This window comes from Lacerta agilis, chromosome 6 (genome assembly GCF_009819535.1).
Source record: "Lacerta agilis isolate rLacAgi1 chromosome 6, rLacAgi1.pri, whole genome shotgun sequence".
In the NCBI taxonomy this organism is placed as follows: Eukaryota; Metazoa; Chordata; class Lepidosauria; order Squamata; family Lacertidae; genus Lacerta; species Lacerta agilis.
In genome coordinates, this window is record NC_046317.1 from 87,737,978 (window position 1) to 87,757,757 (window position 19,780).

General features: G+C 45.4%; 1 protein-coding gene across 2 annotated transcripts in view; it reads right to left on the reverse strand.

Moving 5' to 3' along the window:
* CHRNA4 (cholinergic receptor nicotinic alpha 4 subunit) overlaps positions 1–19,780 on the reverse strand; it is a 68,278-nt gene that overhangs the window by 28,424 nt on the left and 20,074 nt on the right. For both annotated transcript variants that reach the window (XM_033153726.1, XM_033153727.1), the window contains exons 3-4: positions 9,858–9,902; positions 8,823–8,932 (exon numbers count right to left, since the gene is read on the reverse strand). In XM_033153726.1, coding sequence (XP_033009617.1) covers positions 8,823–8,932; positions 9,858–9,902 — 155 coding nt within the window. The remainder of the gene's footprint in view (positions 1–8,822; positions 8,933–9,857; positions 9,903–19,780) is intronic.

Genomic DNA, 19,780 nt, shown 5'->3' on the forward strand with positions numbered 1-19,780 from the left:
TATCTCAGCCTTGGAGTTTTCGGGTCCCCTCGAGAGTGGCCTCAAATCTGTTCCTCAGCGTTAAGTTGGGAATGCTTCTCCCCACTAAACTTATTAATTTGTAGCTCTAATTTCCTCCATACCCAATATTTGCTGAACAAAGGGTTTCTTTAATTGGAGGATATTGCAATTCGAATGTTAACAGTTGTGCCTCTTTAATGTTTAGCCAGGGGCTAGATGATGGGGGAAGTTGTATTTGACTAACCTAGTTCTGCTTCGGTTTGTATGCATGCAGGAGGAGCACATTAGCAAAGTGATATTTCTGCCCTGGTGTGGACACTGCGAGGCATTTTAACAGGAGAACTTCCCCATGGATTGTGCCATGAAACTATATTGCCAGATGACAGTCAAAGAATTAGACTTGTGATCTGCAATCCTTGATTCACTCACCTGGGAGCTACTCCCATTAAAATCAGCTGGGCTTGCTTGTCTTAGCAGACATCTATGGGATTGCACTGCAGCAAACAAATTTGAACCCTGATCCCTCTGGTCTGTCCAGTAATCTATTAGTCTCAGTGCACCGGCTCGACCGTATTTTTTCACTCCATAGGACGCACCGGACCATAGGGCGCACCTCATTTTTAGAGGAGGAAACAAGAAAAAAAAATATTTTTCTGGTTTTTCTCCTCTAAAAGCTCTGGATTTTTTTTTTTTTTTTTTTTTGCTTTTTTGAGGATCAGCTAAGTTTTGCAGCTTTTTTGCAAAGGGAAAAGCCCTGTTTTTTTGAGGATCAGCTAAATTTTTGCAGCTTTTTTGCAAAGGGAAAAGCCCTGGTTTTTTGAGGATCAGCTAAAAGTTTTGCAGCTTTGTGCAAAGGGAAAAGCCCTGTTTTTTTGAGGATCAGCTAAAAGTTTTGCAGTTTTTTGCAAAGGGGGAAAGGCAAAGAGGAAAAGCCCCATTTTTATGGGGTTCAACTCACATTTCTGAAAAATCTTAAGGAAAGGGAGCCGTTTCTAGTTTCCAGACAGATAATCTAATCAGCCAGTCACATGTCGCTGAGGAAACAAACAACCTCCCCCTGCAGCACATTCAACAATGGAGTCCTAGGCAAGGGGGAGGGGCCAAAAGGGAGCCGGGACCTCTCTCCCGATCTCTTGCTGATCAGCTGCTAAGCGGGGTCCTTTCAACACCCCCTTTTCTCTTTGAAAGAAAAAAAGCATGATCTGCTTTTGGCACCTGGGCAATTCAGCTCCAGGGACCACCATTCGCTCCACAAGACGCACAGATATTTCTCCTTACTTTTTAGGAGGAAAAAAGTGCATCTTATGGAGCGAAAAATACGGTAATTATTATTCAATGTGTGTCCCAAGGTGCATAGCTTTCAACCCTCCCTGCTGTTTCCCAAAGCTATAATAAGGGAATTTCCCGCAAAAAAAGGAAAAGGTTGACAGCTATGTCAAGGTGGTGCAGGTGGTTCTTCACCCCCCCCCCCATTTCATCTTCACAATAGCCCAGCGAGGTTTGCTTGAGAGATGGTGACTGGTCCAAGGTCACCCAGGGAGCTTCGTGGCTGAGTGGGGATTTGAACCTTGATCTCCCAGGTCATAGTCCAGCACGCTAACCATTGCACTACAAAGGTAATGGGTTGTGTTTATTAGCTCAGTCCTGCATGTTTACATGGTAATCCTCCAGGCAAGCTCCCTGAAAGACCTCTGCCCCTCAAGCCTTGCAGAAGACACAAAGGTAGCAGAACAAAAGGAGGGATTTCTAGCCAACCAGTCAACTGTCCAGCTAACCTCTCTAGGAAGACAGAGTCTATGACACTCCAGGTCTGGTAGCCTGCAAAAGTTTTCTGTCGGCTCTAGAAACAGCACCATTTGTTTCTAAATGTGTATATATAAAAACCTGTGCAAATGTTATGCAGATCAGTGCCCTCTTTTCTATGATAATGATTATGTGTAAGGAGCCACCCAATTAAAGGTGCCAGAGCCTGAACTCAAGACCTTCTGCATGCAGGGGTATCTTCCACTGAGCTATGGCTCTTCACCAAGTGGATCCTGCCTTGGACCGGTTCCTCCTCCACGTCCTGCTTCACTGAGATTTCTTGGCAGTGCGTTGTTAATCTGCAGTAAATACCTCGGTGTAAATGCCTGCCAAGTCCCCCAGCCGTTCCTACAAATGGAATTGTCTTAATAAACCAAAATACAATGACTTTCGCCTGCTGACTCTGCAGTTGTCTGTAAGGGATGGTTTGGCTGCTGTTTCATAAAGCAAAAAAACACTCCCTGTTGACGGCATCGAGCAATTTCGGCTGAAGCAGAGGGTGTTCTAGGTGGAGAAAGAGTTGGCGGGAGGAGAGAGGGGTGGGGCAAAGAGAGCACAGGGCATAGGTGTCCCTTCTTGTAATTGAGATCAGCGTGTTGGCACAGGGCAGAGCCAGCAGGAAGAGAGGCCACGGGAAGAACGGACCAAAAGTGTATTCCTTTTCCCAGAATGAGCTTCTAACAGTGTTCAGTGAATATGCATTGTGCTGCTATCATAAAAACAGCCCTGCTGGACCATGCCAGTAGCCCATCTCATCCAATGACCAAACAGATGCACACAGGAAGCCTGCAATGGGCAAGAGAAAGAGAAGGAGAAGGAAGGGAGAGAGGGGAAAATGGGACATTTGATAGGCACTTGACGCTCGGTCGGCTCCTGTGCGCCGCGCTAAACCGGCGTGGAGCTGAGCGAGGACCACCTACCACGAAGCTGGCTGGTTTCCCGTTGGCTGCAGGAAGCTCCTGCAGCTAATGGGAAGCTGCGCATGCCTCCTCTGCACCAGAAGGAACGCCAGAAATAGTGTTTGCGCATGCATGCACATGCACTCCGGCCCACCGCGGCGTCTGTGGGACCATGAACCGGCCCAAGCCACAAAAACTTTGCCGACCCCTGCTGTATCAGGTCTCCAGCTGTTGTTGGACTACATCTCCCATCATTCCCTAGCTAGTAGGACCAGTGATGGGAATTGTAGCCCCAAAACAGCTGGAGACCCAAGTTTGGGAAACCCTGTGCAAGACCTTGTTCGCCTTCTGGAATAAAGCTGAAGACTGCTTTATTCCAGCAGACTTTGGGGAATAGACTGCTTTTAAGGAAAAGGCTCTTAATGGTGTGTTGTACTTAATGGTGTGTTGTACCCATTCGCCATCTGCATTTTAATTGATATGGACTTTCTTTTACATAGTTCAGTTAGTTTTTGACCATGATGTTTGATATGGTTTCAGCCATGTGTGTTTCATCTCTTTTTCTTTTAATTTCTCTCAGCTGCCTTGAGTTCTGATTCTGAGAGAAAGGCAGGGTATAAAGAAATAAATAATAAAGATGCAACAATGGAAGCCTCATTGGCAAAGGCCTCCATTGGCACACGCCTTTGCCAAGGTCTAGGGCAGGGTTTGTGTGTGCTGCTATTCGCTGAGCCTTCGAACTAATCTAACAGAGCCTGCCGAAGAGAAATCCTACCGCATACTAATTCCCCCTTAGGATATTAATTTGGCTTTAGATTCTTCATGAATCTTGACAAGTATATATACTCCCTGGAACAAGCTTCGCCAGTTACTGATTTAATTTGGTCCTCTAGAGGACGGCAGTAGAAGCTTTTGACAATAATGAGCCAAGATGAGAGGATAACTGAACAAGTATGGGGATGCGTCCCTGGAAGATACAAATCTCAAATCTCAGTTTCACTTCCCCTCGTCTTTAATTCTCCCCAGCGGAAGAAACACAAAAGGCTTTGAGTAGACGCTTCAAAGCTTGTGTTGTTATATTTTCATTGTTGTTGTTGTTGTTGTTGTTGTTGTTTAGTCGTTTAGTTGTGTCCGACTCTTCGTGACCCCATGGATCAGAGCACGCCAGGCACTCCTGTCTTCCACTGCCTCCCGCAGTTTGGTCAGACTCATGTTGGTAGCTTTGAGAACACTGTCCAACCATCTCTGTCGTCCCCTTCTCCTTGTGCCCTCCATCTTTCCCAACATCAGGGTCTTTTCCAGGGAGTCTTCTCTTCTCATGAGGTGGCCAAAGTGCTGCAGACTCAGCTTCAGGATCTGTCCTTCCAGTGAGCACTCAGGGCTGATTTCCTTCAGAATGGATAGGTTTGATCTTCTTGCAGTCCATGGGACTCTCAAGAGTCTCCTCCAGCACCAGAATTCAAAAGCATCAATTCTTTGGCGATCAACCTTCTTTATGGTCCAGCTCTCACTTCCATACATCACTACTGGGAAAACCATAGCTTTAACTATACGGACCTTTGTCGGCAAGGTGATGTCTGTGCTTTTTAAGATGCTGTCTAGGTTTGTCATTGCTTTTCTCCCAAGAAGCAGGCGTCTTCTAATTTCGTGACTGCTGTCACCATCTGCAGTGATCATGGAGCCCAAGAAAGTAAAATCTCTCACTGCCTCCATTTCTTCCCCTTCTATTTGCCAGGAGGTGATGGGACCAGTAGCCATGATCTTAGTTTTTTTGATGTTGAAAACTAGATGTGACCCAGAAGATCCTGTTGTTACTGTTGTGACTGGGTGAAGAGGAGTGGTAGGAGGCACCAGCTGGGGAACCCCCGAGGGAACTCCCGGGGAAGAAGACTCAGAGCCAGGGGATTGGTGGTAGGACGATGATGAGTTGTCAGAGGGAGAAGAGGGAGCAGACTGGGAGGAGGAGGTGTTGCAAGCTGGAGAGGTAACAGGGTTTAGGGAGAAAGAAGAGGCTGTGGCAGAGAGCAGTCCAGACTCAGAAGCAAGAGCGGATGAGTGGGGTCAGGAGACAGAGATGGGGCAGGCTGCTGAATAATCTAGGGAGTCTCCACTAGGGAGACCAGCTCCACCCCCATCCTCCAAGAACACGCAGAGGAATGAAGAGAGCGGAGCAATGAGAGGCAAGACGAAGGAACCTTAGACTGATGGGAAAGGAACTTTAGAGAGCTGTGGGAAGGCAGGGACCTTTAGTCCTCACAACTGCCTCAATGGGAAAAGACCTACTGGGAAAGGTTGCTGTGACCAGACGTCCCAGTTTCCTGGGGACAGTCCCCGGATTTACAAATCTGTCCCCAAACAAAATCCATCCCCGGAATGTCCCAGAATATCATTTAATGTCCCCGGATTTATATTTTAAGTGTTGTAGATTTATTAGTAGGGAATGAATGTTGCATGATTGGTTCAACGGCACAAGACATATCATATGGGGACTTCCGGCAGGCATCACGGCAGCGAGCATCTCCTGAAGCCAGCCAGAGCCAAGTTTGCCTATGCCTGCACTAGTGAGTGCCTGAGACTGGTATGTATGGCTGCTGCTTTTGTTTTTAAGGAAAGTCCTCCCTTTTGCCTTAAAATAGGCATAGGCAAACTCTGTCCCTCCAGATGTTTGGGACTACAGCCACTGAAATTCTAACATGCCCTCAGAAAGAGGCAGAAGAATGGAAGCCTCTTTCGGAGGAGAAAGGAAACATTTGAAAAATTAGAGGTTTGGGCACAGCAGTAATTTAAAAAACAGGCTGCAGAGAAAGAGTTAAGCACCCTTACTGCTGCTCTGCACACATTTTCAGCCTCCCCCCCCCTTATTCCTCACAGATGCATTTCAGTTTTAAAAGTCAGGGAACTGTTCACAGGCCTCCCATATCAGAACTAGCTTGCCCTTGACATTTCTGGCTTGCTTCACCCTGGATCTTAGAGCAGGCAGCCCACATCAAACCACGTACAAAAATCCCCATTTAAGAAGGAAGGTTGAAATATCAAATGTGTAAACAAAGAGAACACCTTCCTTTCCAGCTAAGTTGTGGATATTATGAGACCAGCTCAAATATAAGGTTTTGCAATGGTTTTCCACACACCATCCCATGAACAGCAGTTGGAAAGGAGGGCAGATTTGGCATTTTCAAAAAGAAATTAAAAAAAAAAGTTCCTTGATAATTTGTCACCCCCTCCATTATGGAACATGGGGTGGACCGCCCCCCCTTGCTACGCCCCTGGAAACCTACAAGTCACGTTTCCTTAACTTTTTGGGGTCAAAATACTATACAGGTGGTAAGGGAGCAAGCCTTTAACTATAAGGTTAGTGGAGTTTAGGTGGAACAATGGGAGGTTTAGCTATGGTTAAATTGTAGTCAATTTTAACCTTGCATGCTTTGATCATTGCATGTAATAGCTACTTTAAATGATGCTTTAATAGAAGACTTTACACTTTATTTCCCCATGTAATCATTTCATCGTAATCCTCCCCCCACTGTGCCACATGAACTACTCCTTATATTTTCCCTTCCTCAAGATTCATTTAGGTATATTGTGCTTCTGTGTTCCCTTTGAAATTCTTTATGGATTATGCCTATGTCTCCCATAAAGTGATAGGCGTCCACTGGTTTCCTACAGTGAATTTTAAAATATATTTTCCAAACTGACTGTAGGGCAACCAGCCTTGTATAACCAACATGCTTAAATCTGAAGAAGTGTGCATGCACACGAAAGCTCATACCTAGAACAAACTTACTTGGTCTCTAATGTGCTACTGGAAGGGAGGGAAATTATTTTTAATTTTGTTTTGACTATGGCAGACCAACAAGGCTACCTACCTGTAACTATGCTTAAATCTAATTAAGGCATGAAGGGGTTAAGAACATAGAGAAAGCTCTCCTGCCAGGCTTATCTAGGTCAGAAGGAAGAAGGTTTATCAAGCCCTTGTTCTTTCCATTCCAGCATGTGAACCCTACCAAGAAGGAAATCTGGGCTGGTTGCTCCAAGCCCAGACCACGTGGCTTAAGCTAGCCACCTTTGTGTTTCTATACAAATTAAACATCTACCACTCTGGAACCTAAGTTTTACTGCCTGTTTTCTTAATAGAAAAGCACATGCACGTGACCTTTGATGAATTTGTAAGTAAACTCTTTTAACTTAACAAATATGTGAATTCTTTCTATGCTAAGGGAAGAGGGGAACTTTGAAAGCAACCTAGAAGGGGATTTTTAAAGGTCTTACAGTCTATGTTCTCTCACCCAAGAGTACTTGCCCCTAAACGTGGATCTGAGGCAGCCAGGGAATTTGCTCCTTTTTTTTGCAGAGCAAAACGATCTACATTTCACCTTCGTACAGAAGTGTAGTTTCGACATGCAAACACCACTCTCTATCCTCCATCCAGGCAATCTAGAACCATGATGATCGTTGGAAGACACTTTCCAGCAAGCCAAAAACTCTCAAGGAGGACATGAAAGAGGGCCAATAAGGGGTGTGGCTAAGGAGGGTGTGTGGCCTGAGGAGCATCCCAGTGGTCAGATAGAGACCCCCAGATTTGGCCTCCAGCTCTCAAACCCTTGATGCATAGGACTGCAAGGTTAGTTACATTAAGCTCAAGTCTGCTATGCATTTTCCCTACAATGTTTTGACCCAGATTCATAGTATCCAAATACACATTTGTTCTGCTATACTGAGCTACTGATTCCACACTGACCGGAATCATAATGCTAAATCTGAAACAAATCAGCTGGTCCCAACTCCTTTTTAGACTGAAGCTCCATGACATTGAAATGCAATAGTTCGATACGTGCGAAGATTACAGAAACAAACAACTTCCCTTTCTTTGGCTCTGAAACAAATCATATAATATTAAAATGCTGCTGTTTCATTTAGCATAAGGTATTCTCGTGTACTCATGGATTATTAATTACATAGACCCTGCAAGGGCTATCAGAAGTAAATCTTGAGCAAGAGATGGCCGACTTAAAAAAGGAATGATTTGTTCTCGTTTTGGCATGCTTTCATTCCAAAGTGGCTGTTTTTGAACAGATATTCAGGATTTAATATTTATGCATTGGCTATAGTGTAGTGGTTTTGGTACTTCTAAGAGGCAGGTGATCTATGAACAAAAAGTGGGAGAATGCAGCTTTTTTAGTTTGTTAAACCTTACATCTCACGGCAACTCTGATGGGAAGGGGGCGGCCTTATGCAGTCTCCAACACATCTAAATCTATTACTCACCCCCCCCCATATCATCACCTTGATTTCCTCAGATTTAAACAACATTGTAGGGAGGTCAGGAACATGGGACTCAGGGCCGTCTTATCCATAGGGGCTAGTGGCATGGCACGCCAGGGCACTGCCTCCCCCAGGGGCGCCCCCATGAGCCCGCCGGCATACCGGGCACTCCCTCCCCAACCCGCCCCCGCCCCCACAGGCGGGCTGGCGGCTGGGCGCTCGTGTGCCGGCAGCGCAGCCGCTGCCGCCCATGCCGCTCCCGTTCGGGCTGCGAGCTGGCCGCCCTCACCTCCCGTCCCAGGAGCACTGGAAGGGCGCGCAGAGCCCCGCGATGCTCTAGCGCCACGCCCCTCATCCCCCGCTCGCCCACCCCTCCTCCCAAGGGGCGGCAAGCGCGGGAGGTGGCGGAGAGGGGGCATGGGAGGGATCGCCGCGCCACGGCAGCCAATCTCCCTAAGACGGCCCTGATGGGACTTATAGTTTAGCTAGAGTTTACAGGCAAGAGGCTTCCACGGTCCACCGAGAGGCTCAGTGCACTGGGCTCGAATCTCGGCCTCCTCCCAATGCTGCGCATCGTACACATGATGTCACAGATGGGGCATGATGCTGAGCATTCCCCAATGTTCCCCAAGCCAGCACCTCTGACTGAGAGCCCAACCAGACTATATCCAACAGGCCCTTCTGAGGGAAGATGGCCCCACAGATGAGCTGCTTTTAATGGAAACTCGTTGATCAACACTTCTCTCACTAAAAAAAACAACAAAAAACATCCCAAAATGTTTCTGATGAGACTCTGGGTTTCTGGAAAGCTTTCAAAGCCACTTTTCCAAAGCAAATTTGTGCAGAATGTCACCTTACTTGTTGTAGAGAACAATGTCCGGTCTCCAAATGAGCTCAGAAGGAATTCGTATAGAAGTCACGTTTTCGTACTCCTCGGGATCCCAGCGCAGCTTATAATCATGCCACTCCTGCAAACCCAAACAAAAGTTTATACATACACACACACACACACACACACACACACACACACATACATATCGGCATAGTTAATTGGACTAAAAAGTGAAAATGAAGCTAATTAGCATCTTGAGAAAATGGATCATCGTCCAGCAATTTGCAATATTAAGCGTGGGTATGAAACACTGCATGCTAATTTGTGTAACACAAATGTAGCCAGCCACCAGCCAGCTCTGTTCCAGCCCCATTATTCAGGGAGACAAACCCCATTCTGTGTGAAAGGCAGGGCTCTGAGAGACTTCAAATGAAACCCGCCCAGAAGAAACAGTGCCAGACACCAAAGTTGAGATTGTTAATTTGGGGTTCTCATCAGCTGTACGCCATAATCATCACAATTATAACAAACAAAGGCTTGAAATATCTCCCTTTGCATGTCATGAGTCTATCTCATATATTAAACTGCAGTAGCTAATGAAAACAATTGCTTACATAAATGGACTTTTCCACGATATTCTAATTTTTCAAGTTTCACCTGTATGCGTTTTTGTTGGGAGAACTGCATTGCATAGTCACCCATGTATAGACTTTGCACCTGAAATATGTCAGCTGGTAGCTAGATATGAAATCTTTGCTCTTTCATCAATGGTGCAACTTCCCTTCCATTTTTGGTTGCCTCCTTTCCCCTCTTAATTCCACATTGTTTTTTCACTGAAGAAACACATCAGTTGGCCAGTTGAAGACAAATATCTGAATGCATTCCAGTGCTGAGGTCCTGAGCACCAGTGAAATGGAGCTGTGCAACTGCATTCGTATTTGCCCTTGAAAACGTCCCACTGGATTACACCCTCTATTTTCTCAGGGGACAGAAAGTGAGACGTTTGTACTATGTAGCGGGGAAACGGAGAAATATGGGATAAAACATCTTGGTTGACTCACTTGTTTCACCCACACGTTCGTGGTCATCATTTGGTTTTTTTCATCCTGGAAGGGGGAAAAAAGAAGGGGAACGCCTGAGTTTCAAGAAGAACAGCCACTGTCCACAAACAGTTCCTGAAATAACAGCTTTCGTTGCTGCCGTCCACTTTTTTTTGCAAGTCGCCAATAATTGCAGTAATAAATCTCGAAACAAAATAGAAAATTCTTTCCAGTAGCACCTTAGAGACCAACTGAGTTTGTTCTTGGTATGAGCTTTCGTGTGCATGCACACGAAAGCTCATACCAAGAACAAACTCAGTTGGTCTCTAAGGTGCTACTGGAAAGAATTTTCTATTTTGTTTCAACTATGGCAGATCAACACAGCTACCCACCTGTAACCAGTAATAAATGTATTTAAGCATCAGCTAAAACAATGAGATGTTTCCAAACGTCTTAGCTTAGTGTGAAACAGAACGCATCTGCTTCTCTGCTGCTCAGCAAGCAAACCTAACAGCCTGATCCAGAGGTGGAGCTAGCTAGTGTGGCTTCCGGAGCGGCACACATGCTATGCACCCGGGGGCGGGGGTAGCTGCCCAGGGTGAGCGGCGAGCATCCCAAGGGGTGGTGCGGTGATGTCACCCCCCTCAGAGATGACACCCAGGGCATGCTCCCCCCACCACACCCCCTTCCTCTGCCAGTGGCCTGATCTCATGCAGTTTCTCTAACAGCTTGCGCTATTGGGGCTATGGTTCTGTTAGCCACCGAAGGCTCCACTTTAGCCTGGCATCCATCCACCCACTTATTGGTCATGAGGCTGAGCAAACAGGACCCAAGCACAAGAGCATTCTCCTCTCCTGCGGTTTCCAGCAACCCGTATTCAGAAGCATTGCTACCTCCAAGTGCATAGTCATTGTGCTTGGTATTCATCGATAGCCCTCTCCTCTTGCATTTCTGCATTGCAGGGGGTTGAAACAGACGACCCTTCAGGTCCCTTCCAACTCCGCATTTCTACGATTCCATGCATTTGCCCGGTCTTCTTTTAAAGCCACCCACGTTGGTGGCTATCGCCGTCTCTTGTGGAAGTGAGTTCCACAGTTTAACTGTGTGCTGCCTCCCTCCCTCTGGCCCTAGCCTGCAAATCTCCCCGTCGAGAGGGCAGAAGGTGGCTGTTCCCTTCTCTCCCCTTGTAACGAATCGGATCTAAGTTAAGGGATTTTCAGAAACCCACAGTGTTTTATGAGTTAATGGGCACCCTAGTTTGAGTGGCAGATATCCCTTGGGAGGTGGGACATTCTGCTCTTTAAATAATAATAATAATAATAATAATATTTATTATTTGTACCCCGCCCATCTGGCTGGATTTCCCCAGCCACTCTGGGCGGCTTCCAACAGAAATCAAATACAAAAATACAAAATACAAAAAGGAGGGAGCAGCCGTTAGAGGGGGGAGTGGTGACTGGAAGAAGGAGGGCGTGGGGCCAGGATAGTGGTGGGTAGGTTAGGATAGGTTAGGATACGTTGAAGATGTGTATATGATGCTGAAAGAAAGAGTTTACTCTGTTATGAAACTAAGCTTATAAACCATTACTGAAACCGTTATGTTCTGAAAGAAATAAAGACTTCTTATTGTTGAGCTAAGAAAATACCGTCGTGAACTCAGGGAAAGGACAAAACTGACCTGCAGGGTGATAGTTTGTGTCTTGGAGTTCCCTCAGGAGGGGCTAGCAGGTGGAAACCCTGGTATTGCCACAGAGTTGCTAAAAGGGCTTAGCTAACTGATATAGTGAGGGATCTAATGAAAGAGAGACCCCAAACTGTAGGCAAAGAAGAGTTTAACCCCTGAAGCCCAGAGCAGAGGATATAACCGGCCACAGCCGCTGGACAGGAAAACTCCCGTTACTAAGAGATCCCCAGATTGTTAATAAAAGGGAATTGAAATGACAGACGAACCTCAGAGGGACAGGTGGGGTGGATTGAAATTTGACCCAGAACACCTGATTAGAAATCCACTTAGTAACAAGGGGGGGGGAATGTGAAGTGGAGGCTCGTCGCACCCCTCTTGTCACTGCTGCTCAAGGACGAGGGCTCAGTGACTTGGGGTCAGCAGTGGGGTCCCTTCTGGGGTGCGGGCCTGGACAAGTGCCAGATGTTGCTGACTTATGACACCATCCCTGCTTGAAGCCCCCCCCCCGCATGTATTAGGAGGGAAGGGTCTGTAACTCAGTGGTTAGGCTCCTGCTTTGCATGCAGAGAATAACCCTGCCTGAAACCCTAGAGAGTCACTGCCAATCAGTGTAGACCAGGCACGTCCAATAGGTAGATCGTGATCTACCGGTTGATCACTGGACGTCTGAGGTAGATCACTGGCTCCCCTCAAAGAAGGTCAACAACTTTGACTCCCCTAAAAAAGATCAACAAGTTTGACCCGAACCCCTAAAAACACTTCAAACCCGGAAGTAAGTAAGTCAACATCAACTTTGTTGGACTGGTCATGTTGATCACATGCCTGATTATTATCTTCCAAAGCAACTACTCTATTCCGAAAATGGAAAGCGTAGTTCTGGTAGCCAACAAAAGAGATTTAAAGACTCTCTCAAGGCAAATCTTTAAAAATGTAGTATAAACACTGATAACTGGGAAACACTGGCCTGCAAGCACTCCGACTGGAGAACAGCCTTTACCAAAGGTGTCGTGGGTTTTGAAGACACTTGAACTCAGGACGCAAGGGAGAAATGTGCTAAGAGGAAGGCACGCTTGGCAAACCCTCACCATGATCAACTCCCACCCGGAAACCTATGTCCCCACTGTGGAAGAACGTGTGGATCCAGAATTGGCCTCCACAGTCACTTACGGACTCATTGTTAAAACTGTTTATGGAAGACAGTCTTAGTCGGCTATGAGTGATAGAAGAAGAAGAAAAAGAAGAAGAAGAAGAAGAGACAATACAGTGGTACCTTGGTACTCAAACAACTTGGAACCCAAACACTGCAAACCCAGAACTAAGTGTGTCGGTTTGCAAAATTTTCTTGGAAGCCGAACGTGCTCCGTTTTGAGTGTTACGCTTCCGATTTGAGTGCCACACTTCTGTTTTGAGTGTTACACTGAGGTCTGCCTGTTTTTGCTATTTACTTTGCATTTTTGTTTTTGCAGCTCTTTTTGTTTTGTTTTTGTGACTGTGCGGAAACCAGTTCAGTTACTGATTGATTGATTGATTGATTGATTGTGTGACTGCAGTACATTGTTTATTGCTTTCATTTTATGGATCAATGGTCTCGTTAGATAGCAAAATTCGTGTAAAATTGCTGTATTAGGGGTTGTTTTTAAAAGTCTGGCAGGGATTAATCCATTTTGCATTACTTTCTATGGGAAAGTGTGCCTTGGTTTTGGAACGCTTTGGTTTTGGAACGGACTTCCGGAGTGGATTAAGTCTGAGAACTAAGGTACCACTGTACTGAGCTAGATGGACTAATCATCTGGCTCTGCATGAGGCAGCTGCCTTTCTTTCAGTTCGGGTCCTCACCTCCTTTATTTGTTTAAGTACACATTCAAAACGAAGAAATAACATTTCCTGTTATCTTCCCCCCCCCACCACCCCCCGGGCAGGATAGCTGCATAAGGTGCTAAGCAAGTATACTGTGCTTTTATTTTCACCCCAATAAATTTATCTTGATTGGTATTGGAATAGTGTGATCTTTATCCTGTATCCAAATGGTCCATTAACTCCCTATAAAGAGGCAGATTAATTCTTTACTCTTGGCATTTCGCTCGTCTCCTGACAATGCTCTCTTCCCCATTTCCTTCCATTTGTTTTAAGTGGGGAAGATACTTTGGGAGGGGGCCAAATCAGCTATACAAAATCCGGCTTGATTTGTTTTAAAAAGAACGGGGTGGGGGGGATTAGCCAGGAAGGGATGGTTGAAGGTATGATTAGGAGATGAGGTTTGGGCGGAGGCAGACCAAAGTTATTCATCCGAGGATTTTAAAAAGGGACTTGGAGGACAAAAATTGGCAGCTCTTTAAAAAAAAAAAATAGAGTCTCTCAAAGGACTGGAAGGGATAGGTGTATAGAGTGTGAAGAATAGAGTCAAATAAACCAAAGGATATGCAAATATTAAAATGTTTAGATAAAGCACAGCATAGAGATGGATGGATCTGTCAAAATTTCACGTTCTCTCGGTTTCTCATTTTTCCCAATTTTCAGTTTCATTTGATGCATTTCCTCATCAGTTTGATTTTTTTAAAAGACAAACAAACAAAAAGACCTCATGAAAATTCAGCAGCATTTCTCCTGGCAGGTATTTTTGCAAGTGATTTCCACTGACTGCTGGGGGGGGGGGTTGGGGGGGAGGGAGGAGCAGGGAACTAGATCTGAAATGAATGTTCACAAATGTTTAAAATGCAACATTTCTTTTTCCTGATGTAGCCATTCTGCATTATCCATTTTTAAAAGCAAAACCAAAATTTGCATCTGGATGTGAAAAACGCAACTCAGCGTTTGAAATCTGTGTACATTAGATGGGTTAGCAAATCTTGATCCTGTTTGATGTTGGCAGGCATTAAATATAGAATTACATAGGGTGCAAAATACTAATTACCATCAGCGGTCACTACCAAATATTGTCAGATGTAGAGAGAAATTCAGTGTAGTGCTATGGCAATAGTGCCAGATGGAACATTTTCCCTCTCTCCACCTCTACATGCTGTTCTGAGGGTTTTTCTGACCCCCCCCCTACCAATTTGGGGAGCATGGGGGGATATGAGGGAGGAAACTCCCATTGTGCCGGCAGAAGTCAGTGTAAATAAACAAAACAGAAAGCTTGAAAATCACCATAATCTATCACTCCATATTTTTTAAAAATATTTTCTTTTCAAATTTTATAATCACAATATTTTATAAATTGAATACCTTCCCAAAAATACAATATAAACTCCCTACCCCACCCCACCCCACCCCTGGATTCCAATTTTCTCCCCGCGGATTTATTGCATCTTATTTCATTTCTAAAAAAAAAAAACACCTTTGTTTCCCCTCTAATTTATCCTAATTTCCAATTATATACTTTCATAAATGTTCTATCAAACCTGCTAACATTTTAATATATTTACAGTGGTCTAATCCACCACTCCAGATTGTCATACATTAACTATGGCTTGGCAACCATCAAATCCTTCAAGGTATCAGATTAATAATTAAATTGCGTTGGGGGGGGGCGGTCCAATATAGATGTTCAAACTTTGGAGAATATTTGACCATTGAAAGAACATCTTGAGAATGTTCCACACCCAAAGGTTTGCAGAGGAGATGTTGGCAGTGAATTCATTTCAACACCAGTTCAAACTGCAGGCTAAGCACCATGTCCAATGCCCCTTGAGGTATAACTCTGTGGGTGAGCACACAATTATCTCTCTAGCCTTGTCTAGAATTAATAAGAGAGAAAATTGGGCTGACAAGTCCAAAGAAGCAGTCCCGGGGGTCAGCAGTTAGTACTCAGGCTATATTATTGTGGCTGCAGAATGCAAGTTTTTATGGGACAATCATAAATTGAGATCCAAGGCGCTAGAGGGGACTCTCAAATAGGGGACTATGACAGCTGGACTCTGGTGCATTAATCCCCGAACAACCAGGGACATCTGCCAAACTGAAAGCCACAGATACCTTCCAGTAGGAAGTATTGCAGCCTTGTTATCCGATAAGCATGGCTGGCGTTGTCAGGTGACACAAGAGCCCAGTGGGAGTTGACGCTGGAGGCTAAATCTCCAGGATCCACTGAGGCTTTTTAGACTGAACCACTAGCTTCCATTGTAACCAATGACACATACCCTTGAACATGCCATAGAGTAGGGGTTGGCAAAGTTTTTGTGGCTTGGGCCAGTTTAGGGTCCCGCAGACGCTGCGGTGGGCTGGAGTGTGTGTGTGCATGCACACATGCACAAACAGTATTTCTGGCAATCCTTCCGGCACGGAGGAGGTGTGCGCAGCTTCCCATTGGCTGCAGGAGCTTCCTGCAGCTAATGGGAAGCCGGCTAGTGTTGCAGAAGGCGGTCTCCGCTCTTCTCCATGCCGGTTTAGTGCAGCACACAGGAGCCGACCGAGCGGGTAGCAGGGGTCCATGGGCCAGTTAAATGACCCCCATGGGCTGCTTGTGCCCCATGGGCCTTAGGTTGCCGACCCCTGCCATAGAGGAAAATAGGGGCATGCTATTTTAACATCAAGGATGATGTTAGAAGCCAACCCACCCATTCCCCGGACAAACACCATGCTATTGTTGAGGTTTTCACTCTACCTGTAATACCCTCCAACATTTCTCCGATGAAAATAGGGATATCCTATTCAATAATGATAATGATAATATTTTATTTATACCCCACCCATCTGAATGGGTTGCCCCAGCATAACTCCATGCCATCCAACATTTTTACAATGAAAATAGGGGACATTCTACCACACACTCCAAACATTTCTCCGATGAAGTAGGGACGTCCTAAGGGAAAGTGGGATGTTCTGGGATCAAATCAGAAACCGGGACAGCTTTTGTAAACCCAGGACTGTCCCTGGAAAATAGGGACACTTGGAGGGTTTGCCTGTATTCATTCACCCTGCCTTCCACTATTTTATTTTGTTTTATTTTAAATCTTGACAGATTTATACTATGAAAACATTGTAGTCCCACAATGCGATGATGTCAACAATTCAAAATATGCCCCGGCAGCTGAGATCTATGAACTGACAAGTTGTGGACTCCAGACTGCACCTTGGCTGTCCCTTAACCTGACATCTCCAGTCATGCTTTTGCAGAGGGCATCTAACGTCACCCCTACCGCCATGCAGTAGTTCACACATGCAGAGAACCGCTTCCTTGCTTGACACAGGGTGGCTGACGGGTGTGCCCACTGCTCTGAAAAGCCATCCCTTTTCTGAGGGTATGAGAAAGCCCTCTGAGTGTGGTTATACTCATGACAGCGCCTTCGCTGAACACACAAATGCCTGTGAAGGAGCCCCACGACTGAGAAGAGTGACATCGTCTCCCCCTTTCATCTTCAGTTGCACACTCTAAATCGATTCTCTTTCTCTACCCTTTCCCTTCTGACCAGGGCCAGTCTGCCCATGAGGCAGAGTGAAGCAGCCCACCTCGGGCTGCAGAATCCTGCGGGATGGTACCTCTGAGGTTGCCCTGGCTGCCCACCACTGCCAGGGTCATGTGGCAGGGGCAGCTGTAGTGGTGGCTTCTGGTGAGATGTCTCTGGAAGCCACCACAGCTGCATGACCCTGATAAGTGAGGCCTTGCCTCAGGCGGCAAAAGGGGACAGGCCGTCCCTGCTTCTAACACTTGCTTCTTAGACCCTGTGTGCTTAACGGCAGCTTTTCTCTGCAGCTTTCCCCATTCTTTTCTCCCTAAGTCAGAACTTCCCTGAAATGAGGGACATCTCCTGAGGTCACTGATACTTCTTCTTTAAGACTCAGATACCACAGCATCCTTCTTAATAAAGCCTATACAGATGGTCAACTCTGTCCATTTCAGTTTCTGTTTTTCCCATCTGAAGTTCAGTTCTTAAATCATTTCCACATCAGTGTGTGATTTTTTTTAAAAAATAATAATTAAAAGTTCGTCGTGAAAATTCACCTGCATTTTAGTGCAAAATTCTCCTGATACGCACAGGTTTACATTCAATTTTGCCTAAGGCACACATTATTATTATTTTGCAAAGCAATTTCCCCTACTATAATGCATTTGTCATGAATGCTTTAGTTTAGACTCTACAATTCTATGATTCTATTATTTTGGTCTGCCATTTTCACTGTTACTGTGCACACTTTGCCTCACTATATGTCTATTTGTACCCATTACTTCACTGGAGAACTACACTGCAGAAGTCAGGGAATTTCCAATTTTCAAAGGACAGCTGAGTTTCACTTCTCGTATTGTTTCAGAAAGTGCAAATTTGGTAGGTTTGCCTTTGAACGTGAACTAAATCAGATTTCTCCCCCATCTCTATATGGCTGTGAGCCTTTATTATATGCCTGCTGGACGCAAGTATATTTCTGCAGCCAGACCAAAGACAGGATCACAACCCAGCAGTCCACAGACAAACATAATGTCTGCTGCTTATTTGTTTAGCCACAATCACACTTCCCTCCCAGAGGAAACCTATGGTGTGAAATGGTTCTAAGTAGTAATATTTTCACTTCCAGGCTCTCAGACAAATCTTGGATAAAAGCATGTGCTGAACGTTTGGGGAGAAACCATTATCACCCCTACCTCCTTTTTTATTAAAAAAAAATGCTTGCTTCTCATCACAGACATTGAAGGGCAACGGGGTACACACACAGTCTCCATATTTTCATCTCATTCTCTCTCTCTCTCTCTCTCTCTCTCTCTTTTCTCCAAAACAAAATAAAATAAAAAATTCTTTCCAGTAGCACCTTAGAGACCAACTAAGTTTGTTCTTGGTATGAGCTTTCGTGTGCATGCACACTTCTTCAGTCACTTCAGAAACAGTCTGCTACACTCATCCCATACCTTCCAACATTGCTCCGATGAAAATAGGGACGTCTTATTCAATAATGATAATAATAATAATTTTATTATTTATACCCTGCCCATCTGACTGGGTTGCCCCAGCCACTCTTGGCGGCTTCCAACATATATAAAAACATGATAAAACATTTTAAAATAACTTTCCTATATAGGGCTGCCTTCAGGTGGCTCAGAAGTCAGATAACTCCATACCCTCCAGCATCTCTCTGATGAAAATAGGGACCTCCTAAGGAGGAGACTCTTGAGAGTCCCATGGACTGCAAAAAGATCAAACTTATCCATTCTTAAGGAAATCAGCCCTGAGTGCTCACTGGAAGGACAGATCCTGAAGTTGAGGCTCCAGTACTTTGGCCACCTCATGAGAAGAGAAGACTCCCTGGAAAAGACCCTGATGTTGGGAAAGATGGAGGGCACAAGGAGAAGGGGACGACAGAGGATGAGATGGTTGGACAGTGTTCTCGAAGCGACTGGCATGAGTTTGGCCAAACTGCGGGAGGCAGTGAAAGATAGGCGAGCCTGGTGTGCTCTGGTCCATGGGGTCACGAAGAGTCGGACACGACTGAACGACTGAACAACAGCAACAACAACAAGGAAAAGCAGGACATTTCTGGATCAAATCAGAAACAGGGGTGGCTTCTGTCAATCTGGGACTGTCCCTGAAAAATAAGGACACTTGGAGGGTCTGTCATCCACCTCTTTCAATATCTCTTCCTTCCCTTTGTTCCTGATTTCCACCACTTTGCCAGGCAAGTGCTTAAGCCGCCCACTGGGAAAGTGTAATTCAAAGGTGGGGGGAAGTGATTGCCCAGCAGAGATGGGCAAGCTTGGAAATGATTCCTTTTTTTAGGCTCACATTTTGTCCAAGCTGGAGAAGCATATGGGGCTTGCAGTATTAGCCTCGTAGGAGATGGGGAAACCTGTCAATTTCAGCTTCTTGTACTTTCTCATACTCCCACTCTTGAAATTCACTTCTCCATATTTCCACATCAGCTTCCAGATTGTTCAAAACAAAGCAAGTCCCCACGAGAATTTAGCAGCCTTTTTAGAGCAAATTTCTCCTAATATACACATTCTTGTATGCAGTTTTGCTTATTGTCGGGGTTCGGTGCTGGAGCTCCTCGTGCTCAAGCTTAGGCTGCCCATGCACGAGGTACCAGTAGCGGGGAAAAAGCGGCCAGCGTTCCGCATGCTTATGAGCACGGGCGCGGGCCAAGTCTCACAATCTGAAGGAAGCTGAGTAAGACGGAAAATGACTCCGAAGGTGCATGAGTTCTTAAATGCCTTCTAACTAAAATAATGCCTCGAGAATTAGCGGATACCCTGAATCTGAACTGGATAAACCAAACCAAGGACGTTAAAAAATTTCTTAAAACCTATTACCCTTTTCCCCAAAGGACGACAGACACC